Source organism: Cyprinus carpio, chromosome A5 (genome assembly GCF_018340385.1).
Source record: "Cyprinus carpio isolate SPL01 chromosome A5, ASM1834038v1, whole genome shotgun sequence".
NCBI classification, from domain to species: Eukaryota; Metazoa; Chordata; class Actinopteri; order Cypriniformes; family Cyprinidae; genus Cyprinus; species Cyprinus carpio.
The window spans coordinates 24,254,342-24,279,424 of record NC_056576.1 but is presented as its reverse complement, the minus strand read 5'-3'; the positions used below and the strand labels follow the sequence as shown (position 1 = coordinate 24,279,424).

General features: G+C 37.5%; 3 protein-coding genes across 4 annotated transcripts; 1 reads left to right on the top strand and 2 right to left on the bottom strand.

The window, feature by feature from the left end:
- Positions 1–1,444: 1,444 nt before the first annotated feature.
- akr1a1a (aldo-keto reductase family 1, member A1a (aldehyde reductase)) lies at positions 1,445–4,654 on the top strand. Its single transcript, XM_042756621.1, is given in 9 exon segments — positions 1,445–1,531; positions 1,670–1,789; positions 1,888–1,919; positions 1,921–2,037; positions 2,754–2,949; positions 3,185–3,384; positions 3,533–3,605; positions 4,410–4,496; positions 4,576–4,654. Coding segments are annotated over 9 exon segments (981 nt in total). The 5' UTR covers positions 1,445–1,450; the 3' UTR covers positions 4,651–4,654.
- A 1,728-nt stretch (positions 4,655–6,382) lies between these two features.
- LOC109046179 (transitional endoplasmic reticulum ATPase) lies at positions 6,383–15,791 on the bottom strand. The gene is made up of 17 exons (XM_042756610.1): positions 15,632–15,791; positions 14,068–14,179; positions 13,105–13,277; positions 12,806–12,948; positions 12,004–12,134; positions 11,765–11,896; positions 11,582–11,684; positions 11,330–11,463; positions 10,336–10,471; positions 10,126–10,238; positions 9,806–9,970; positions 9,577–9,699; positions 9,256–9,468; positions 8,750–9,058; positions 7,451–7,606; positions 7,145–7,299; positions 6,383–6,961 (listed from the first exon to the last, which is right to left on the bottom strand). Exons 1-17 carry the CDS (start codon positions 15,646–15,648, stop codon positions 6,856–6,858), a joined length of 2,421 nt encoding a protein of 806 aa, XP_042612544.1. The 5' UTR covers positions 15,649–15,791; the 3' UTR covers positions 6,383–6,855.
- Positions 15,792–16,770: 979 nt separating this feature from the next.
- LOC109045821 (FA complementation group G) lies at positions 16,771–24,270 on the bottom strand. 2 transcript variants are annotated; one of them, XM_042756620.1, is made up of 14 exons: positions 24,013–24,270; positions 23,848–23,932; positions 23,648–23,773; positions 23,351–23,541; positions 20,660–20,801; positions 20,271–20,401; positions 19,900–20,010; positions 19,354–19,508; positions 19,150–19,216; positions 18,753–19,060; positions 18,624–18,664; positions 18,155–18,322; positions 17,926–18,040; positions 16,771–17,773 (listed from the first exon to the last, which is right to left on the bottom strand). In XM_042756620.1, exons 1-14 carry the CDS (start codon positions 24,079–24,081, stop codon positions 17,677–17,679), a joined length of 1,806 nt encoding a protein of 601 aa, XP_042612554.1. In that variant the 5' UTR covers positions 24,082–24,270; the 3' UTR covers positions 16,771–17,676. The 2 variants fall into 2 exon arrangements, with proteins under 2 accessions (XP_042612554.1, XP_018919176.1); XM_019063631.2 differs by having other exon boundaries at positions 16,772–17,773; positions 19,900–20,046.
- Between the last annotated feature and the right edge of the window lie 813 nt (positions 24,271–25,083).

The following is a 25,083-nucleotide window of genomic DNA, read 5'->3' as shown; positions in this document are numbered from 1 at the left end:
CCCAAGAGATTTATGGCCCTCACTGTTAATACCAGAATACATATTCATGCAGAAAAGAGGTTAAGTAAGCAAAAATGGAGTGCTGAGGCATTCTGCTGGTATTCTGTCAATGGGTCTAAAAACTAAAGCACATCTTACAAATATAAACACCTTAGTTTCAAGTTTGAATCCAGTACAACATTGGCATGGAATAGATGTCTATAAAAATGATCTGATTTCTGCCAAACTACTGCAGATTTGTGCATCAATAACAAAAATATCAGTAACAATAATAGTTTGATTTTTCTCTCTAATTAAAATTCACCTCCCATTGCCACATACCCAAAGAGATGCAACAATAAATAAACACTACTCACATGATGTATATTACAAACGTTCTGAGAGTACCCTCACTTTAAAATGAGCCATTGGTGCTGTTAGGCTGCCAGTGACTCCCCAATCAAGAATGTTCTTCAGGGCTTTGCAGGGTTTTTCCCTCTCTGTGAGGTGACTAATTCATTTAGTCTGACCACATAAGGGAAGTGGAGTGGACCTTGAGCGAAGCACGCTGCCAGGTCATAACACTTGGAGCAGTTGTGTATATTTGTCCAGCAGGAGGGCCGTAACAGCTGAGAGCGCTAAATCTGAGCATGTGCGAATGTGACAGACTCTAAACTGTTTTGATATACTGCTCCATTGTTAGCACATCCAGAATAAACAGATGCAATTATCTCCATTCCCCCCAAAGCCACACTGACAATTAAATACTGACATCAATACTGTTTAGCATGATTAAATGAGTGTCAAAATATGATTGAATGCTCTTGTCATATGATGTTCTTCAGATAGCTGTAGCTCCGTAGATGGCATTTGGTTAATGTTCAGCCTTTTAGGAAATTAGTAAACAAAGACTTTGACCTCCGTGTATAAAAGCTCAGTAACCGTGTCAGTCTGATTCTACTTACTGGAGCATTATCAGAGGTAAGATATGAGCTAAATCATCCATTCTGTGGATTTGTAAGCTTCAGCAAAATAGTGTCTCTATTTGTTTCAACTTTTTATCAGTTTAATATAAAGTGGTTCTATTATTTAAACAAATTAAGACTGAAATAATCAGTTTAATTCAAGGCAAACAGTGTTAGGAAACCTCTGGAAAAGAGCAGGAAGACTGAATATCAGTGCACTGTTACATGATCATACATGGTTTTGTAATACTATTTTTATATTGACTGATGTCACATTTTTAAGTTTGAATAATGCTTAAACTAGAATTACACTACGAATAGGTTTTTAGACAAATTTAAAATTGTAGACAGCAAATTAAATGAAAATACAGAACCATTAACACAATGCATTTATAGGATGTTTTTAAAAAAACTAAAATAAGTTTAGTTTTTATAATGGATGATAATAAATAATAAAATAATAATACACAGTTATTCTAGTCTTTTTTATTTATTTATAGGAAACCATGACAGCAACAATCACTCTCTCCACGGGTCAGCAGATGCCAGCGGTGGGCTTAGGGACATGGAAAAGTGCCCCAGGACAGGTCAGATAAACTAAACACAAGCTGTTAAAAAGCCCAAAATTGTACTGTACAGTATGCAATGTATCTTCTTATTTCTGTATATTTATTAGTTTAGTTATTAATTGTGGCAGAGCTGGCTTGAACTCTGTCTTACTGTAGGTGAAGCAGGCTGTACTGGCAGCTTTAGACTGTGACTACAGGCACATTGACTGCGCAGCGGCTTACAGCAATGAGCGAGAGGTCGGAGAGGCCCTGAGTGAACGACTTGGAGAAGGAAAGGTACCTGCAGATAAAACTATACATGAAATGCATCAAAGACATTTTACTATAAATACATCACACACATGAAATTTGTACTATTTACAACTACCATATAGCCTCTGAGACGAGAAGACATTTTTGTGACCTCCGTTGTGGAACACCAAGCACCATCCAGATGATGTGGAGGAGGCCTGCAAAAAGTCTTTGTCAGATCTGAGGCTCAGTTATCTGGACCTGTATCTCATGCACTGGCCAATGGCCTTTGAGTAAGTCCTTGTGTTTCCATATCTAGCTCTTGGTAGAATTTCACCAACATACTCTTCAAATGTTTTTGTAAGAAGTCTCATGCTCATCAAGGCTGCATTATTCAAAATGTAAAAATAGAGTAGAAATGTAATATTATGAAATATTACCATTTAAAATAACTGTTTTCTATTTGAATATATTTTAAAATGTATTTTATTCTTGTGATGGTAAAGCTAAATTTTCAGCAGTCATTACTTCAGTCTTCAGTGTCACATGATTCTTCAGAAATCATTCTAATAATCTGATTTGCTGCTCAAGAAACATTTCTTATTATTATCACTGAAAATAGTTGTTTAATATTTTTGTGGAAACCTAGATACATTTTTAAAGAACAGCATTTATTTGAAATACAAATCTTTTGTAACTCTGTCTCTACTGCCACTTATGAATTTAATGTCCTTGCTGAATAAAAGTATTAAAAAATTGTGTTTTTCAGTAATAATAAAAAAAATCTTACTGAACCCAAACTTTTAAACAGTAGTGTATTTGAAAAGAATAGGTTCAGCTGGATTAAATACATTATTGTGGTGCAAGAGTTTCAATGTAAACAATGTACAGTGTGAACAGTTTCAATGTTTCAATGTGTACAGGTGTCTTATGTTACCAAATGTGGGCATCATTTTAGCTGAATGAATGGTTTGAAAATACAAAAGTGATGTGTTTTTTATACTACCAGGAGAGGAGATGAGCTGATGCCCAGGCGACCTGATGGCACTGTTCGGTATGATAACACTCACTACAGAGACACATGGGCAGCCATGGAGAAGCTGGTTGACCAAGGCCTGGTAAAAGCCATTGGCTTGTCAAACTTCAATGCCAGACAGATTGATGACATTCTCAGCATTGCCAAACACAAGCCAGTGGTCAACCAGGTATGCAAGAGTGATAAATGCAAAGACCGTAAGATTGGACTAGTCCTTGGGTTAATTTGCCATTAACAACTAATGGTATCACTGCACAACTTTACCTATGTGGTCAATTATCATACGTAGTGTCATTAACTGTTCTGTTGTTTTGTTTATTTGAATGAATGAATGAATTAATAAATGTAAATATATGAACTATTATAACAAATTTTTAATTTTTTTCTTTCCAAAATGTTTTCAGGTAGAGTGCCACCCATACCTGGTTCAGACTCAGCTGGTATCTCACTGTTGGGGTCGAGGGCTGGCAGTAACAGCTTACAGTCCTCTGGGTTCTCCTGATCGCCCATGGGTTACACCTGGAGAAGCCCATCTGCTGGATGATCCAAGGGTGGTTGGTTTGGCCAAGTGCTATAACAAGACCCCTGCTCAGGTCATCATCAGGTGAGGATGGTCAGAAGGTTTAGGAATAGGCCCACATTGATGCCTGAGTATGGATTCCTAGTTTCTTCTTACTAAGTTTTATGTTTAGTGTGATTTTGAGTGCATGCCCATGTCCATTACACACTTCTGGATTGGTTTTGTGTCATAGATGGCACATACAAAGAGGTGTCATTTGCATCCCCAAAAGCGTCACTCCATCCAGGATCAAACAGAACATTGAGGTAGGTTTGAAAAAGACTTAAAAATTTTTAAGGTTAAAATACTTTCTCTTGCTTCATCTTACTATCCAAAGACAACTGTAAGAGATGAAATACCCCAAAAAAGTTTTAACACTGTGACTCTTTGCCAGCAAAACATTGCTTTGTGATTGGCTGGTCTGGATGCTCAAAAACAGACTCAACACTGACTCAACCAATGGTGTGAGTGTGGGGCAGCTCTGTTTGTCCAGGAAACCTGTTTATAAGCAAATCATAATTTTTCTGAATCCATTGGACATGCTTGTGACAGAATTTCCACACTTATGCTTTAAATCATTATTCATCCTCCATGACTCGTCATTTCAGCACATGCACCTGAGCTTTTGCATCTCAAATACAATGCTTTGGCAGGTTATTTAACCGCTGAGCCTTTGTGCAACCAAATTATGATTTAAATAATGCCAGGAGAGGTTTAAGCAAGGTCAAATCATCATTAATGCTTATTCAGAATGTCAACAGAAGACATACAGAGACACCTGGAGGACAAGAGCTGTAATGAGGAGAGGGGGGATAGTTTCCCCCAGAAATGTTTTTCCAAAGAAATTTAGGTCAATATTTAATGAATATCTTTCACTCTAGTTTAACTGTCAAATCTCATATGTGTGATTTGAGCGTGTGCTTTGTGATCGGTTAAGAGACATGAGAACCAATGACATTTGACATCAAAACTGGTGTGGCATGATTTTTTTTTAACATATTAGTTGAATGAGATTTAAGAGTTGCTGTGAAGATTATGTAAACATAATCATTGCTCACCTTTGCACACAGGTGTTTGATTTTAAATTAACTGAAGAAGATATGAGGGTGATTGAAACCTTCAACAGGAATGAGAGGCTTATCATTCCAACTATAATGGTGAGAATGAATAGTTACTGTATGTTACTATTTTTAAATGTCTGTTGTGGCTGATATGTTTTTGTCACTCCACAGATAGATGGACAAAAAGTCTGGAGAGATGCAAAGCACCCTCATTTTCCTTTCAGTGATCCATATTGATAAAGTGCAATAGAAAAGAAAAAAAAAAGAGCAAACCTCTAAGAACTGAAGATGGCATGTCTTCAATATCCAAGTTACTCATTTAAATAAACATATTTTTAAAATCTTTGTTTCTTATGATTTTTATGGTGACCCCATCTAGAGTATGATATACATGTGACAAAATCAAACACACTAAGATTTAATGTATAGTCATGACCAAAAGTTTTGGCAGTGTTTTGCAAAGTTTGCTGCTTCAGTATCTGTTGATTATTTTTCCACATTTCTATGCTATACTGAAAAACAATGATTATCATATAAGTTCTAAAGGCTATTATTGGCAAAAAAAAAAAAAAATGAGTCAGTATTTACAGTGTTGACCCCTGTTGTCCATAACCTCTGTAATTCGCTCTGGCATGCTGGATATTAGCTTCTGGGCCAAATCCTGACTGATGGCGATCCATTTTTTGCCTTATTAGTTCTCGGAGTTGTGTTCTTCTGCTTGTCCACTCACCTTTTGAGGACTGACCACAGGTTCTCTATGGGATTAAGATCCGGGGAGTTTCCTGTCCACAGATCCAAAATTTCAGTGTAATGATCTTCAAGCCACTTCTTTATCAGTCTTGCTTTGCTTGCTTTATCATGCTGGAAAATGCGTGGATCATTGGAAGAAGTCGCTCTTGCAGGACGTTTTGATACCATTCTTTATTCATGGCAGTGTTTTTGGGCAGAATTATAAGAGAGCTCACTCTCTTGGTTGAAAAGCAAACTCTCACACAGATGATCTCAGGATGCTGCACTGTTGGCACGTCACAGGACTCATGGTAGTGTTCACCTTTTCTTCTCCGAACAATCGATTTTCCAGATGTCCCAAACAGTCGGAAGGGAGCTTCATCAGAGAAAATAACTTTACACCAGTCTTCTGCTGTCCAATCCTTGTACTTCCTGCAGAATTTCAGTTTGTCCTCGACGTTTTCTTGGGGTGAAGTGGCTTCTTTGCTGCCCTTCTTGACACCAGGCTGTTGTCCAAAAGTCTTGGCCTCACTGTGCGTTCAGATGCTCTCACACCAACCTGCTGTCATTCCTGAGCAAGCTCTGCACTGCTGGAGAGATGATTCTGTAGCTGACTCCTCAGGAGGAGACGGTCCCGGCGCTTGCTGGACACTCTAGGACGTCCTGAAGACTCTTTCACTGCAGTTGAACCTCTCTCCTTGAAATTCTTGATCCAGTAAATGTTAGATCGTCATTTTGTGTCAGGATCAAAAATCAGTGAAATGTGTTTTTGTGAAAAGTTCATTTTTTGACCAATTAAGCTTTCAGCAATTATTTAAAATGCATCTGATCACTCTACACAATAATCTAGAAACAATGGGAATGAATACCACAACAGCTTAAGCAGCAAACTTTGCAACACAAAATTTGTCACTGCCAAAACTTTTGGCCATGACTGTAGCTGGAGCACACTATAAAAAGTTATGTGCTGGAGGAAATCATTGGGTAATTTTTATTTACAATTTTAAAGAATGACATGTACAAAAAAAAAAAAAAAAAAAAATAAGAATAAAAAAAAAAAAAAAAAAAAAAAAAAAAACCTATTGAATTACATTATCTTTTACCTAGAAGACGTCGTTTGAAATTGAGATTACTAAACCTTCAAAATGCAAATTTTTTTCACAATTTTTAAAAGCGTAATCATTTTAAGCTATCATAATCTGTACATGTTCACAGATGCCAAACATCTACAAATTAAACACCACAACTTTAGGTCCATTTCGTGAATTTTATTTAACATTTTTCAAACTTGTACATTATATGCTACATTCATAAAAAATGAAGTCATTAGCAATTGTTTTTCTTTTAATCCTTCCAACAGCCTAGCAATAAACCCCACCACTAAAGCTGCTCATATAGCTTGTGAAAAGTTAACGAAATCACTATTGTGTATGGTTTCACTGAAATTCACCCCCACCCACAGAATGTTAAGATCAAAGTTCTCAGAAATTATCCTTTCACAAACCAGAGCAAAACAAAAGCAGCTACATGCTTTTCTCTATCAACAGAGGGGGGTGGACAGAAGGAGAACGAGGCGAATAAAAAACAGGGGGAAAGGACATAAGAGAAGCGGAAAAAAGTAAACAAAAAGCACAGTCCTAAAAATGTGGAATTTTTTCTTTTTTGTCTTTTGTACATGGTGCCCTGTATGAAGAGTGGCCTGTGAGGGTCAGCCACGTGGTCACATTTATCCATAAAGATCATCATCGTTGTCCTCATTGAAGATGGGGCCTCCGCCGCCACCAGAAGAGCCCTGACTTGGTCCACTTCCTCCTTGGTTACTGGATGGGAATCTTTTATTTAAAAAATAAAAATAAAGGCATTTAGCACCTTGAATCCAATCTGAATGCATGGAAACTATGTTACAGCCTGACAATCTTATTATCCTATTGATGTACTTAAATCCCAGAGCTCACACTGTAATCCAAGAGCAAACAAAACAAAAAGCTACCACTAAACATGATTTAAGTTCTCACCTGAAACTGCCAAAGCCTCTGCTTTGTTGCAGGGTCTGTGCGAACATCTCGTATTTACGTATGTCGTTATCGCTGACAGAGCGGCGGGCAAAGCGCATGGCTTCCTCAAAATGGTCCTTTCTAATCTCAGGCACAGGGTCATCCTCCTCCACCTCCTGAATATACAAATCAACCAACATGTTAGACAATCCAGACTACCATGCCAGTTTTAAAAGCATCACACCACAGTATCTAGGACTGCACTTAAATAGATTTTAATTTGCCCAACTTTTAAAAGGAAGCACTTAAAAGACAATCAAATCTCACCATTGCAGAAGGGTTGGTCTGCCTCTCACGTTCCCGTCTGATTTCATTCTCAATGGACTCACGGATGGCCAGTTTACAGGCTCTCTGACAGATCTCAGTCAAGTCAGCACCTGAAAAGCCATTGGTCATCTTGGCCAAGTAGTCCAGGTCCACGTCCTACACAAAAAGGAATACACTTTATAATTAATTTGGTAACACTTTATAATAAGGTTCATTAGTTAACATGATCTAAGAATGAACAATACTTCTACAGTATTTATTAATCTTAATGTTGAATTTCAACATTTACTAATAGATTATTCAAATCAAAAGTTGTGCTTGTTAATATGGTGTCACGATTAATCAAATGTGATTGTCATGCGCATCTTGTCAGTAAAGCCGGTTCTGTGATTAGTAGTAAATCTCCATCACATGCTTTCAGATGGAGCAGCAATTACAACACAGCTCACTGACAAGCTACGCAAAATCGTGTTCATAATTGCAGACGATTTAATTGCGCAATTATGAAAATCGAAGAAATTGTTCTGCGATTATGACAGCTGTTTGCGTGGCTTGTCAGTGAACTACGGCTCTGTGTAGTAAATGCTGCTCCATCTGAAAGCATGTGAAAATACCACGTTTAATAACATGTTTTTACTCCAAACTCACTTCATAACGTCAGTCGAGTGTTTGAAATAAATCCTTCTGTGAGATGTTGTGGCTTCTTAGAATGAGTCACGCAACATTTCATAATATTCTAAGCAGTGATAAAGGCTATGTCATTAGCATTCCATTATTATATACTTTATTAATTATAATAAGACAACCTCAGATAAACCATATAATGTCGTAGTCATGTGTTTATTAGTCATGTTGAATTAATGAAAGCAGTTAAATCTTCTGTTTATTCAGCTGCTGTGTTTCCTGGGTTTCTTCTGCGAGGCGTATTTGGAGTTTCAGTGCGAGAGCGCCCTCTGGCCTTCGGATGGAGATTTACTGCTGATCAAAGAACCGTGCTTCACTGAAAGATACGCATAATTGCAGCTTCTGCCTAATCGCGATTTATCGCCTTTGCGGTTTATTTTTGATTAATCGTGCAGTCCTACTTGTTAACATTAATGCACTGAGAATTAACATGAACTATCAATGAATGACTGTATTTACATCAACATTAATAAAGAAATAAATACTGTAATAAATGTATTGTTAGTGTTAGTTAATACATTAACATTAATGAAACCTTATTGTAAAGTTGCCCACTATTTAAATAAAAACCCATTTAAAAAGAACACACACACACAAAAAAACATCCATTATGACCTTTGAGATTGGAGACTTCCTGAGGTTAGCTTTGAGAATGGCCATGCGAGACTTCTCATCAGGCAGTGGAATGTAGATTAGCTGGTCCAGTCGGCCAGGTCTGAGGATGGCAGGGTCAATGATGTCTGGTCTGTTGGTGGCCCCAATGATGAAGACATTCTTCTTGCTGGACATACCATCCATTTCTGTGAGAATCTGGTTAATGACTCTGTCAGCAGCGCCGCCACCATCACCAACGTTTCCTCCACGAGCCTTAGCAATGGAGTCCAATTCGTCAAAGAAGAGCACACAAGGAGCAGCTTGACGAGCCTGGAGGAGGACAATGAGACAGCAGGACAATTTTTGATTGGATCCTTAATTTAAATGCCATTATAGTTGCTGCAAGAACAAACAAGATCAGTAGACCTATGGCCACTGAAAAGCATAATGTGTCTAAATACACATTGAAAATGTAATAAACAGGACAGAGTCAGAAACTCCCTGGTAGAAAATATAAAATGGCATACCTTGTCAAAGATCTCACGGACATTAGCCTCTGATTCTCCAAACCACATAGTAAGCAGTTCTGGGCCCTTGATTGAGATGAAGTTGGCCTGGCACTCATTGGCAATGGCCTTGGCCAGCAGGGTTTTACCACAACCTGGTGGTCCATAGAACAGCACACCCTTGGATGGGGTCATGCCAAACTTAAGGAATTTGTCTGGATGCTCCACTGGGTACTAAAAAGGACAGAAAATTGGTAAGGATGTGTCAGAAGCAGTTTTAAAGTGTAGCTGTGTGAACACGCTGTTGTCAGAAATACAGAACAAGACTTGTGCGCTTATCACCTGCACCAGCTCCTGCAGCTCTCTCTTGACATCATCAAGACCACCAATATCCTCCCAGGTGATGTTGGGCACCTCCACAACTGTCTCTCTCAGGGCAGAGGGGTTGCTCTGGCTAAGAGCCCACTGTTAGGTAGAAGATGGTGATAAATCAATGCCTCAAGTTTCTGAATGCAATTTCCTCATTTAATTGGTCAGATGGTTGATTGTATCGGAGATAAAAGATCCTCACCCTGAAGTCATCCATTGTCACAGCCAGGGAGTTCATAACCTCTGCATCAATAGTCTCATCCTCCAGATCGATGAGGTCCATTTTCTTTCTGATGGCTTGCAGGGCAGCCTCTGAGCAAAGGGCGGCAAGATCAGCACCCACGTGGCCATGGGTCTCATTTGCCACCTAAAGGCAAATGGTGAAACAAAACAGAGAGAGAGAGATATATATGAAAATTCAATATTTTGGAGGGATGCATTTAAAATTTATAATCCACTTGGCTCAAAATTCTGAGGATGAATCACTGAGCACTGAATGTTCTGCCATTCTTTGAAACACACCTGCTCCAGATCAACATCATCTGCAAGCTTCATGTTCTTAGTGTGGATCTGAAGTATCTCAAGTCTTCCAGTAGCATCTGGAATACCGATGTCCACCTCTCTGTCAAAGCGCCCTGAAATTAAGAGTCAGAAAGAAGCCCGAACATCAACGGAAAATGTCTTTTGAGTCAGGTCTCTTTACAGAGCAACACTGGAGCAAAGAGATTTCACCGAATCGCCTGAGAGCTGGGTCAATGCTGTTGGGTCTGTTAGTGGCTGCCATGACGATGACATGAGCCCTTTGCTTCAGTCCGTCCATCAGAGTTAGCAGCTGAGACACAATGCGCCTTTCCACCTCACCATGAGTCTGATTTAAAAAAAAAAAAAAAAAAAGACAAGAATGATTAGACATTCATACACGCATACATCTCTGATAAAATATTGCTTTAAAGTAGGGAAATGCTATGTTTCTTTTTAATAACATTTAAAATTGAGCAAGCACTTTGAATCATTCAAATATTAAACTAAAATAAAGGACATTATGGCACGTTTTAGTTAAAAACATTCTCATAGTACAAACTGCTAATAATGTCCATTATAACATTCAAGTTATTCTACTGGATTCTAGTTAAAGTAGAATATTCAGGATTAAATCAGGTGAGGTGATCACAGGAGCAAGTATTATTCTGAATTAGCTTTTATTTCTAGATTTACATTTACATTTTTTCTAGTTTTAGTAACTTTTTTTTTTTTGTTAGTATATACAGTTCATTTTTCACAATTTTTGTACTTCTCTAAGTTAGCAGCCAAGGGAGTATTTCAAAAATATTTGATTACAGCTTTATTTTAATTAACAAAAGTGACTTTAATAGTTTTAGTTAAAAAACACTGTGCTCTGGTCAGTGTTTTAATGTTGTCTTTCACACTGTGAAATCAAGAAATTGTAAGGGGGGAAATTGTAACTGTTTTTAGAAATTTTTTTACTAATATAAAAAGAGCATAATGAATTAGTTAAAAATAATAATAATAATAATAATAATAATAATAATAATAATAATAATAATAATAATGTCACACACAAAGCTACAAATTAAATCATTTACTGACAGATAAAAAGAGCATAATGAATCAGTTAAAAAGTGATGATTATTTGTGCAAAGCAACTGCTGCTATAGCTTCTGTAATGACAAAGATTTCAGCCTCTGAACACCAGCGGAAATCTTACCTTCTCTCTTTTTGGTGCAATGGCATCGAGTTCATCAATAAAGATGATGGCTGGTGCATTCTTCTCTGCTTCCTCAAAAGCCTTGCGCAAATTGCTCTCAGATTCACCTGCCAGTTTACTCATGATCTCAGGGCCTGGGATCATTAAAAATGTCAAGACTTCAAAATGTGCTTAGCGTTTAAAAAATATATACAAATAGCCATTAAAGAAAACTAATTGAGCCATATTTATATTTTGTGCCATCTTCCGCACCATTGATGAGGAAGAAGAACGCTCCAGTTTCATTTGCCACAGCACGAGCGATGAGAGTCTTTCCAGTTCCAGGGGGTCCATACAGCAGAATGCCACGGGGAGGCTAAACAAACAAGAAATGAACCTCAGACTGCGAACTCATAACACTTTAATGTGTGCAAGTCTCAGAGCATAGATAATCACCTTCACTCCAATAGCCTTGAAGAGAGCTGGGTGTCTCAGAGGCAGCTCCACCATTTCTTTGATTTGGGCGAGCTGTTTCCTTACCCCTCCAATGTCATCATAACCCACCTCATTCAGAGACTCTTCCTCATCCTGCAAACAGGTGTGCGGTTATAAATCACACACACACTTCATCTACCCTTCGTAAACATGGTCCACTTTAAAACCAGACAATATTTGAAACGTGTCAATCTACTGACCTCTCTCTTGATGGGTTCCCCCTCACAGTGGATCACTGTGTCTGGGGCCACAATACAGTATGGGCTGGGGTCAGTCTCCACCACTTTGAACTCCACAGCACGCATGCCGCCTCTGACCAGGAAAATATCACCTATGGAAATAGAGCCAAACCAAATTTGTTAATAACGAAGCACTGTTTTATACACAAACTGCAGTTCATGCTGTCTTAGACAAACCACAAACTTTTACTAGGGCTTTTAAAACACAGCCGACCAAAATTCACATGCCTGACAGATTTCAAATCAAATCTATCAGGTGACAAATCAGACTTCATGCCAAGCATCATGAACTTGAATCCACAGAAGCACTAAAATTATCAAATTATGTAGACTGTTCAAATGTTTTTTTTTAATTTATTTTTTTAAGTCTCTTATGCTCACAAAAGCTTAATTTAATCAATACAGTAAAAACAATATTTTATAGTACTACCATTTAAAATAACTTTGATTTTAATACATTTTAAAATGTATTTCTACCTTTGATAAAGCTGAACTTTCAGCAGCCATTACTTAAATGGAAGTATTTTATAACAATGTCTACTGTCACTTGATCAGTTAAATGCATCCTTTCTGAATAAATGTTTTCCAAAACAAAATAAAAATAAAATAACTGACCCTAAACTTTGACAGTAGTGTAAATACATTGGAAAAAATATATATATTTATATTAAAAAAAGTAAAATCTCACAGTTAACGAATTGAACAGAATAAAAAGAACCTATTACCTTATTACTTTTATAATAATTTTTATAGACATATTTACCTTTACGGATTGGCCGGTAAGCCTCCAAGAAGTAAGGCTTAAGATAGACCTCAAACAGGTTGCCAGTGATGCCCTCCACTGTGTCGTCGATGGGCAGAACGTGAATGCGCTTTCCATACTTCACATCTGGACATGGCTGAATACTGAAAACCAGAAAACGCACCAAATAAAATATCCATCCAACATTTATATTCAGAGGTACATTTTAAAATTAAAACTCTAAAGCTGCTGATACAATACTCCCAGGATTTTTCAGTCTGCATATATGTAATGAAAGCTTAAACAGAAAACAGTCTTACCTGATGACATCACCAAGGCGCACTCTGAGGTTGTTGCGGACCACCCTATTCATGCGAACCTTTTCATCAGAGCAGGTGTCATCAGACAGGACGATGCAAACGGTCTCCCTCCTCTTCTTGCCCTTCAACAGCACTGTATCCCCCCTAAAGAGCTGGAGCTCATCCATCTTTGCCTAAAAGAGCAGAGAAAACATGATGGGCACATACAGTGGGTATAGAAAAGAATCACCCCACTTTAAATTAATCACATTTTGTTTCTTTGCAGCCTGAAATGAAGACAGACACAATTTGTTTTATCCAGCTGCATTTACTCAGTGCTACTTATAACATTCAAGTGAAATATATAACACCGACCCCCCCCCCCCCCCCCTTTATTAATAGTATAATAATTGAAAACAGATAGAATACAAAAAGATTAGAAAGCTAGTTAGAATTTTATTTAAATGGGATTTGTCCAAGTAATATATAGTGCTAAAGTTAGAGGGTCAAATAAAGATGGAAGAGATGTGTTTTTAGCCGATTCTTGAAGATGGCTAAGGACTCAGCTGCTCTGATTGAGTTGGGCAGGTCATTCCACCAGGAGGGAACATTTCATTTAAAAGACCATTTAAAAGTGACTGTGCTTCTTTGGGACGCACAATCAAGCGACGTTTACTTGCAGAATGCAAGCTTCGAGGGCACATAAGTCTGAAATATTGAATTTAGGAAAAGGGGTGCAGAGCCAGTGGTGGTTTTGTAGGCAATCATCAATGCCTTGAATTTTATGCGAGTTTTATTTTATAAGTTACACCGAGTAAATTCAGCTGGATAAAACAAAAACTGTCCATCTTCATTTCAGGCTGCAAAGCAACAAGCGTGATTTTAAAGAGGGGTGATTCTTTTCACTACCAATAGTAAAGACCTAATACAAGTGAAACAGGAGGATCTATTTTTATACATTTAAAAATGAACTGAAGACTGTACCTGAGAGAGAGACACAACACTGTTGTCTTCATTGATGGATTCATCAACAATCAGCCTATTTGGCCTGTTCTTCTGCTTCAGAATGGCAGTGGAAAGATCATCATTTTTGGATCTGTGAAGAAAACAACATTTTATTTAATACAATACATATCGTTTAATATATTTAGAAGTAATCCAGAGCCCTCCTTGGAAGATGTTCAGCAGAATGACAGGCTCAATCACCATTCACTTTTATTGCCTACTAATAATGTTCAAATTCACAGGTGGTTACCAGACAGATAGTTGCTATTTTATTTCTTTCAGTATCACTCAAGTCGAAAGTGAAAGATACGTTACGTTTCATATCAAGTAGTACTTCCCAAAAAAAAACAAAAAAAAACACATTACATATTATCCAGTCAGCTCCGAAAAGATTTCACAACGGAGTCGATGCATAAGTGCATTTCTGCTAATATGCACGTGTGTCAACCTCAAGTTACTCTAGAGCTTTCCACAAAACACTGGACTGAAAGCTGTAATGATCCAGCTTCAGGCCAGGACGCGGTCGCGAGCAAGGCCTTAGTGCAGCTGATCCCGCATTATACAACAATTTAAACTTTTAACAAGGTTTTTCTGAAAAAACGATGGACAAAAGAAACTAACTAAACACGGTCATTAGACAGACGTCAATAGACTGCGGCCAACAGCGCGTGTGTAAATAAGCTAACAACATTCTCACAGCTAACAGACATCTATACCGTTACATACTACTGAACTGTACAACTCACTCCCTCACAAAAGTATTTTCGTCGTGTACGCGGTGTGTTGTACAGGTGGATGGATGTATGATTTCTGAAGGAGCGGGTGATGTGAGAGCTAGCAGCAGTTAGCCTTCTCCAGTGGCCAATGACACAGCAAATGCTGCTGTGGGACGTGAAGTTTAAACTGCCGAAATACAAGTATCATAGTGCTTGTAAAAGCTCTAGATTCTGGTATAGTTAGTATCTAACGTTTTTAACGTCGTATCTTGTCAGTCGTTTTGGGTTTGATGGCTGAAATATCCAGATCACGGGATTCATGATAATCACCTGCTGCTATATGTTACGTTACACAAATCCGGTTTGACGCTTTAGCTCGCTTTGCTGCTTATTGTTCACGGTTTCACTATTACCGAGGATTAACGGGGTTTACATTTATGAAGCGGTATTCGAGTCGTTTAAGGGTGTTGTGAGTGTTTATCCGAGCAGTCGCCGGTGATGCCGGTGGGCCGAAAGCCTCCATCATACGCGGAGATGACTCAGTCCGGTTAGCTTGCATGCTAAACACAGCTAATCCTGGACTCGGAGGCGCATTAAAACTCTCGCAGAAGTTTTAACGAGTGATGAGAACGTTAGTAACTTGTGTAGAGAATGAAATTATATCAATTTACATGTGCGCTCGGATGAGAAACCTGTAGCGTATAAACTCGCTCTTTTCATTGATCACCGTTTATGATGCGTTCGTCTTTTAGCTTCATGGCTAATTGCTACTTAAAAAAAAACAACTATGATCGCACTAAATATCACATCACTAAAATTATACTTACTCTCCACCCGAAGCCATATTGCTTCTCCCGAAAAAAGATATAAATATTTGATAGAAATGAGTAGCTCTCTTGAGTAACCGAATCCAACCTTCTCACTAGCTTTTTGCCTGTGCACTAGATTAGCCTGCTAACATCAACTCTGCGGGGAAAAAGTTTCCTCGCCCATTGAATGACGAACCAATCAGAGCACACATTGGGATTTCTTGCGCTGACTGATTGGCCAATCGCGGTCCGAACGTTGTAGAGCGCAAGTATCATTGGTCCGGGTGGCAGTCACGGTTAATTGTGATTGGTTAATTTTCTGCTGCGTTGTGAATTGTCTCTTTTGGATTGGCCCGGGACGGTCTGATCAAACTGTTACTCAGCTGAGTCGGAGTGTCTAAATGCCACCAAGTCGTCAAATAAGTAGTGTTGTGGACCGGTCTTAAGACCATTTTTTAAGGTCTTGGTCTTGTCTCGGTTTGGACCTCATTTGTACTCGGTCTTGTCTCGGTCTCAGACTAAAAGGAGTCTGGATTTTATTTTAAAAACCGGTCAAGAAAGAAAGACCAGCTGCAGGGTTGTCACTAAATTGTCAGTGCACTGTCTGAATTATTTGTCAACATCATTTATGTGATGATGTAAAACGTTCTGCTTTAAATTAAATCAATAACTTATTTCTAATTTGATCTATTTTGATACTGCTGTGTCCGGCCAGAATTTAATGGGGAACGGTGTCAAAAATTTCACCAAAATTAATACAAATGGGCAAAAAATTCAAGATATGATTGCAAAAAAAAATAAAAAATAATAATAATTACTTGAGATCTTGCTTTTCATATTACATAAAATTAAGCAATATCACAAGAGCTATTTTCTTGAATATGAGCACGACTGTAAAACGTAATATTGATTTTATGCAAATGTTAAACAAGAAGTATTAAGTGAATTACATTTTAGACACAATTTCAATTATTATCATTATTTTTGCTATTCCAGCAAATAAAGTCCAGCAATCCATAGTATCTGTTGTGTTTCTGAGCAACACAGCATTCGTTGATTCATTACTCTGATTCAATAATCACTCACTTTGATTAAATGAATCTGTTAAATAATTCAGTGACTCACACATTAAGTGATTTGCCGCCAACTGGTGGTTTTATTTTCCCATCATATTTCTATATTCAAAACTATATTTTAAAATATAATAATTCCCAACAATATTTATGCAATTGTAATTGTATTAGTTCAGATGCAGCTTCTGTGCCACCTCTGCAGTGCAAAGATTAATTTTGTTGTTAGTGATTTCATTTAATTGGAAACATCTCTATACAGTGTCTTATTATTCAGATTGTATTCATTGATCAAATATTAGATATATTTCAGGCAATAAATGTGGATCTTTCAGATGAATTTCAGGAGTGCTGGTTGGGTCTTGTCTTGTTTTGGTCTCAACACACTCTGGTCTTCCTCTTGACTTGGTCTCGGTTTAGGTGGTCTTGACTACAACACTACAAATACGCCACATTTGCCAACAAATTAGGTAATCTCAAAATAATACAATAAATAATACAGACATATGTATTTGAGAATATGTTGTGTAATAATTTAAATGAGCTGTAAAGCTGAACAATGTAGTGAATGCATATATAATATTACTGTCATAAAGTACTTTATGTGACTCTGTGGGTTGAAATAAAAACCAAGTTATATACGAGTTTAAAGTTAAATAAAATACTTTAAAATCCTTTTCATTATGAATATTATTTATTTGTCAAGATCATTGATAAAATGGTTTAATGTCCATTCCAAAAACAAAATGCTAATCAGAAAAATGTGCAAATGTAAGATATACAAACAATCTGAAACCAGTCTGGATGCATTCTCTTGAGCTCACAAGTCATTTGCTCTGAAAAGTGGAATGCTACATGGTTACATCTGAAAAGGAAATTAGACAACACAAACGGTTTTTCTGTACGTAGTTCTGGTTTAGATGCACCAAAAAATTGAAATGGTGCAGTTTAGCTGAATGTAGTAGAGAGCATCCTTTCTGACATCTCTCATGTCTATTTGGCTTGAATATATCCCTCCATTTTCTTCTTCAAGTCACTTAAGTCAAAAGCTGTGTCATCTGGCCACAGCTGCAAATATAGCGGTAGCTTTCTGAAACCCAAGTCAAAAGATTACTGCACATTTACTATACAGCTGCATTCTTTTAGATTCCAATGATGTGTGATTTTCATGTGTAAAAGTCATATTATGATGTTAGTATATAATCACAAAACTGAATGATATTGACTTGTCTAAGAGCTTACATTGACTTAGGTGCATCTTCAGTACTATGGACTTCTCTCCAGTGTGCTGATGCTTCCTCTCTACGATCAAGCCTCCACAAGACCTCGGTCAGCCACATCTCAGTATTCTTACAACCTATTGAAATTCAATTCCACATGTACATTTGAGAAGAACAGTGCAATGTATCAGACTAATCACAACAAACAAGTCACACAAATTCACTATAATGACAGCATATCAGGTGAATACCTGGTGTCATCTGGAGACTGAGATTAAGATCTCTCAGGGCTTCCTTTAACTGACCTCCTTCCAGAAAGCAGAGCCCTCTACCAGCTAGTGCTTGCCCTTTTGCCGCTTCCACAGTCACCATTCTTTCAATCATCGCTTCAGTGTTTCCAAAATGTTTTTGTTTCCAGTCTAAAAGTTTGGTGAAACCATGTAAGTAATGGTACATTAAAGAAATAGAAGTAAGTGCGCACATCAAATGTGGCCTCAGTAAGCTAAAGAGAGGAAAACAGCTTACTTCATCTCTTGAAAGCAGATTTTTAATAGATATACCCAATGAAGACCACAGAATAAAAACATTTGTGTATAGATAAATATATCTGTAAGGATCGTAGTACTGGGTGATACTTCACAAACAAAAACAGATTTGATTTTGAGTATGAACACACATCTTGTTAGAGCAACAGTTAGACTGGAAAGAGAGATTACTTACCTTTCTGTTTAATGAACACTTTGACCAGTTGATTAATCGCTCTGAAAGGAAAGAATGAGAACATAAGAAAAAAAACCATGGTTTGCCAACACAGCAAGGTATCGAATGAAACAGGTACTGACATTGTACCTTGTAAAATTTGTAATAGCCTCTTTGGTGTCCTTCAGTTTCCAGTGGGCTTGTGCTTGAAGGAGATGGGCTGCACCAGCCCATAACACAAGATCTACATTTTCAAGCACAACATCAGAATCAGCTCCTTTTAGTTTTTCATCAGCATCAAGCAGCAGTCTCTCAGGGATGAAGTCCAAAGTGCTGGTGATGACCTCCTCACATACCACAAGAGCATCACAATAACGTTTAGCTTTTAATAAAGCAAATCCTGCTTCAAGGTAGACCACTGGGATTCTGGGAAAAGAAGTGCCATCTCCTGTGAGTATCTGGAACACAGACAGGTCATTCTGAATCAGTTCTATTGCTTTATAAGCTCTACTTTTGAATACGATGCTTGAAAAATTGCAGTCCTTACAAGATCTTTGCCATCTGACTGCAGTGACGCCAACAGATCTAAATAGTACTCAACACCATCTGAAATACTGATTGACACAAAATATATATATTTTTTGATTAGCTGTTAAGGTTATGTTAGGTTTTCTAGATCTAAAACTCTGATCGATTCTCTATTCAAATTTGATATGATTCAAGCATTTGTCCTTGTTGTGGAATCACTTGCCTGCCATTGAACACACATGTGTGAGCCAAAGTGTGCAGAATCCGAGAAGGGGAAGGGACTCTGCTAATGAAGGTCATCTGTGCACCACCAAACAGCACAGCTGGAGAGACCAGTGAAGCAATAGATGAACTTTTATCAGACTGCAGTTGAACTGCCTGTAAACAAAGCAAGAGAAAAGTTGTCCTCTCACATTAAAATCCACCAACAATTATAGATAGAGGACTCAGTTTGAAGTAAAAAATATGTTTGAAGTTAAAAATATCTTTCTTCACAAGCCTTTCACTTCACAAGATGTTGTGTGGATTACTGTGATGTTTGATCAGCTGTTTGAACTCATTCTGATGGCACCCATTCACCACAGAGGTGCAAGTGATGTAATGCTAAATTACTCCAAATCTGTTCTGATAAATTGTCTGAGGGTGAGAGAATTGTTTTTAATTTTGGGGTGAACTTTAATGTATGTATGTAAATGCACCTTTCAAACATTCTGTAGAGCACAACACACACTGCATAAATAATCAATAATCTGTATACAGAAAACCTTACTGAGTAAAGCAGATGCAAGGCCTCTATTTCTGCCTTTGGATTTCCAAGCTGTCTGAACACCAGAGCACTTTGATAAAGTGCACTAAGGCAAGCACCATCTACCTCCACAGCCTTCCTGTAAAAGTGGAGAGCACAATGGGGCTGACCCTGCAGGGACATAAATAACAGAGCCACTGAGAGTGCCTGGACTCAAGATAGAAAGTGTTTGCTCAAATTCTGACCTACCACACATTGTTACATTAATCTAATGTAACAAACAAACTTAATTCAATTAATCAAATATAAACAGGAACTGGTTCAGGAATTTTGTCTATTTAGGTCTATTTAGTTCAGGGTTCATTGGATGGGGATTGTAGAACAGAGCTTCTTACCAGCTTAGCAAAACTCTGGCCTGTGAGGGTGTGGATCTGTCCCAAGAGACTTCTGGGACTTGGGAGGCCTTGAGCCTCTTGAAAAGCTTCAAGGGCCTCAGAATATCTTTCCATCTTCATCTGTTCCACACCTAAACCAGCAAACACATTCTAGGATTAATGGCAGTTCTACTATTTATTATGTTTTAAATAACAAAGGAACAAGATATGTATTGAATTTACTTTAATACAATGTTTTTTTAAACTCATATATGTAATATGTATTTCTTGTGAAATTAAATAAATGGACCTACATAATGTGAAAATATTTACATAAATATTTACAGAAACAAAGGTTTGATCACATTGTTTAATGAAACCGTCTACATCTCAGTTCAGACCTTCCGTACCTTCACACATTACAGTGCAGATGTGCAAGAGATCCTTGAGGTCCTTTGCTGCCATGGCAACCTTTAGCGAGGAGTCTTCTTCCGTGCTCAAAGCAAGGTTTCGGGTTTCTGTCTGTAGATTCACAGGTGCTGAATGCTCTCTCTGAGAGGATATGAGAATGACAGCAGTCAAATACAGATTCTTGAAAACAGCAGTATTTACATGAACAATTTAAATCATCCTTAGGTCACTTTACTAGGCAATTTCTTGTTTGCATCTGATGTTTTTAACTGTAAAATACTGCTACATTACTGTTCGTAAGGATTCAATCCATCTCAAGTGGTCCAATAGAGGTTACTTTGCCATTTTTAAATGTACTAGTTTTTGGAGTGATTACCTCTGTTTTGTTGTTATGTTAAGTTATTAATTGCAAAACCACAAGTTTAATGGCCCACAACACACTTTTGGTTATATGGATGTTTATGGAAACATAAATATCTAATCTCAGGATGGTCCTAACTTTTTTGGGGAAAAAAACTGTTCTTCAAAGCACATTTCAATGTACATGTACAAACACTTTGCATATTATTGTTCCTTATATTAAAATCTTAAATCCAAATAAAATGTTCACTTTTAGGGGTTTCAATCCATAAGTGAAAGTGAAAAAGTGAAAGTCCTTATATACTCAGAATAAAATCTTAAATCACACAAGCAGTGAACACAAACATGTTCACCATTTTTAGGGTTTTCAATGCCTCCAAGGGGCACCTAATGGGATTGAAGGTATTAAAGGGGTCACAACCCTTCGATGGTGCTCTCTAACCATTAGGCCACGACTTCCCCAATTTTTGGGAAGGTTTAAAGGGGTCTTTGATGAATTTAAATTGTTTCCTTTCTCTCTTGGTGACCAAATAAAGAAGATCTATGAAGCTGCAAAGACTAAAGTCTCAAATCCAAAGAGATATTCTTTATAAAAGTTAAGAGTCAACCACACCCCCCTGAAACGGCTCGTTCTAACAACCCCCCACATGTCTCTGTCACTGTGTGGGAAGATTTGCATAATGCTGCCCAGATGTTCACGCAAAGAAAGAAGATGTAACGTTTATTCTCTCTGTTGCTGCTGCTGCCATGTTGTGGAGTCGCTTAATTCGTTAATTCGTTTGGCCTTCCAAAAGAGGACATGACTAGAAATCAGTAGTAAAGTTGTATTTCAACACTGTTCCAGAACAGTTTAACCCAAATATTCCAATGTGTGCTGCTCATTTTATGGAGGATGAAGACTGTTTCCTGAACCAGTAGCCTGCAATGCGTCTGTGGCACAACGGCTGTTTCTATAAAGTTATGCAGTTCAAACTTTGCAAGGACAGTCTGCCACTTCTGACTCACAGCATTTAAGTACGTTTTTTATATTTAAATAATTTGTCAATGATGATTCAAACACAAGTTCTGAGCAGTAGAGTAGCGCTTGTTGTTTGTTGTTTCTCAGATCACAAATGCAGACATGGTTTTATGTTTATGCTGTGCGATATGCAATGCAATGCGTAAAAAGACAGTACAAGTCACTATAATCAGTAATTATGTCCACACCGGATGCAATAAATGCCTCATTTGTAATGGGTTTTATTTGTTTTGTCTCGTCTAGTGATGTCCGGATCGCGAACAAATCTTTCTATTTAACCGGATCTTCTTAGTGAACCGGTCAAACCAGTTCACCAAATCTAGCTGAATCATTTGAAACAGTTCGCGTCTCCAGTACGCACTAATCCACAAATCACTTAAGTTATTCAGTTTATGAACGTGCCTTACGCTCCCTCTGACGTGAAATAAACCAATATCCTGAGTTATTCAGTTACTCCTAACAGTACATTGACTGAACTGCTAAAAGGATGATGGGATGTGCACGAGCAGAGCAGCTGGACTGAGTCTCGTGCTGCTGGGAGACGGCATAGTATGTCAAGGGGCGTAACATTTCCGTCACACGCTTGAGGTATTAGAGGTGTGCTCTGGCCAATCAGAGCACACCTCGCTTTTCAGAACGATGAGCTTCGTAAAAATTGACGCGTTTCAGAAAGGTGGGGCATAGAGGAGTAACAATAATGTACATTATGTGGAAGATAATGTGTTTTTTTAACCTTAAACTGCATAAACACATTGCATTACACCAAATACACAAAATAATGGTCTTTTTTCAACATCATATGACCCCTTTAAGTCGGGGGGTAACTGGGTAAGTATAGAGTGCATTCAGAAAATTTCAGGTTTGAGATTTATCTTAATTATTTAATGGGGGCAAAAAAGTGCAATTTAAAAAAAAAATCCCATCACTTTCGGGTTGACTGGTGGGGACCTAATATGAGCCTGAAGTTTTCACAGATACAAGTCCTAAGGCAGCATTATGCTGTAAAAATAGATAAAAATAGTTTGAGATTCTGCTTTCACTAGTAGAAATCTGGGGAAAATCCTACATTACCCATGTGCTTTCAGAAATAAACAGATGTAACATAAACATGTTTTTTGTTCAAGTTTTTTTTTTAAGTTTGTTTTACAGTAATTATGTTTATATTTGACATACAATATATGCTCGCAAATGAGGTTTAAAACAGTGGTTCTCAACCAGAGAGCCGGGGACCGCCGGGAAGCTTCAGAAAACGTCCAAGGGGGACGTAATAATTCTTACAATAATTTTTATAAAAACAGTAAAAAATGAATACCTTGTGATTAGTTTGCATCAGTAGAGTAAGGACTCTCTCTGACTGACACTGCATGAGCCACAGCATCCACTGGATGAGCAGAAGCTTGTGGACACAAGGCACATAGACTGAGGAGCCCAAAGTCTGCAGAACAGCCTCCCACAACTGAACCGGGTCAGAACAGGAAACCTGAGATCCACACGCCTCTAAAGCTGCAGAAAAACAAAACAAAAACAGAGGAAATATAAAACACATACATAACTACTGCATATATTAATAATGTTAATCATTTAAAAAATAAGACATGAGGTTATTTACCTCTTGATAAACTGTTGGTGAGACTTTCCTCTATTTCACTTGCATTGCAGAAATTCAACGAGAATAAAAACGTATTATATGAAACTGTCATTTCAAGTTCGAGTCGTTCAGTAGCTGCTGGTATTCCTGTGTAAACACGACATGGTTATGAGCTTCTAATATCACCTTTCTGACAGCCATCAAAACTGACATGAACATACCTCGAATTTTCTGCAGCAGTTTAAGGCTTTCCGACCAGCACCGCTTCCGAACATGCTGGTTTGGTTCAAGGCCTCGTTCATTTTGCTGAAACGGTAATTCGTTAGTAAGTCTAACATTACTGTAAACAAAAAAATATATATATTAATTTCCCGACAGTACGTTACCTTCCAAGTCAAAATTATGTTGTTATTCTCCTCACTCCATCTATCAACTAAACAGGGAATGACCGACATGACACAAACCTGAAACAGATGCAGTTAAATGGTCCCTAATATTTCATATGTACTTTATAAAGCCACAGTCCATTCTGGTTTCTGGTTTCTGATTCAGGAATCTGGCCCAAAGCCGCTCTCTGTCAGTACCTTCCTCATCTGATTCGAACTTTCCCTCCACTGAGTCTAAACAGATGACTAGCGACACAGCGCCATCTACTGTTTAGGATGTATTAGTGAAAATATGTCAATGGAAACATCAAAAAGATGATATATATATATATATATATTACTGATTCTTAAACATTTGGACAAAACAGGGGGTATAGAAGTAAATCTATTAAGAAATTAAATGTAAAATTTAATTAATTGGCTCACCCTGTTGTGTGCAATCTTATTAATTAAAAAAATGTAAGTGAATTTCTCTGAGACCACACATGCCACAGTTTTAAGTCTGGATGTCCTATACAGGGCACATTCAGGGCTTTTTAGGGATATCAAATGTTTGGAGGTTTGTTCATAAATAAATAAACACATTAACACGGATTCTCCTTGGTCTTTAAAAATGACTGATACTGACAGAATGATGAGATTTAGCACACTTAGGGAAATATGACAATATTTTGTAATTATCATTTAAATCTAATTTTCAAATTGTTTGTCGTAAAAAAATAAATAAATAAAAAAAATCTGAGAAAAATATTTTGGGGTTTCAAATCAGAATATGACTTTTTATTATGAAACAGGGCATAATTTTCATAGGGGACAACAGGACAAATGACAAATAAGATATTCTTATAAAATGTTATTACTCCCATTATAACACTTTTTTCATTATAGTTTGCCCTAAGAACACATTAATATGCAAATTAGATGCCATGTATAGATACATTGTATAGAATGGGAATACCAATGTATGGACATCTTATGAACATATTCCATAAAGTAAAATATCATATCAAATCATTCTGTTATATCTTTCATAACATAGTTGAGACTCGTCTTTGTACAAAACCTAGTTAA

What these genes read in the sequence shown, in the direction of transcription:
- LOC109045821 (XM_019063631.2), bottom strand. Translation starts at nt 24,081, where the DNA reads ATGTCGGTCATTCCCTGTTTAGTTGATAGATGGAGTGAGGAGAATAAC. An exon ending in TGATGCAAACTAATCACAAG is followed by an intron (nt 20,802 to 23,350) that starts GTATTCATTTTT and finishes ATATCCTCTCAG; the next exon opens with AGAGAGCATTCAGCACCTGT. An exon ending in GCTATTACAAATTTTACAAG is followed by an intron (nt 18,665 to 18,752) that starts GTACAATGTCAG and finishes CTTTCCTTTCAG; the next exon opens with AGCGATTAATCAACTGGTCA.
- LOC109046179 (XM_042756610.1), bottom strand. An exon ending in TTACCGGCCAATCCGTAAAG is followed by an intron (nt 12,135 to 12,805) that starts GTAAATATGTCT and finishes CTATTTCCATAG; the next exon opens with GTGATATTTTCCTGGTCAGA. An exon ending in GTTCTTCTTCCTCATCAATG is followed by an intron (nt 11,464 to 11,581) that starts GTGCGGAAGATG and finishes TAATGATCCCAG; the next exon opens with GCCCTGAGATCATGAGTAAA.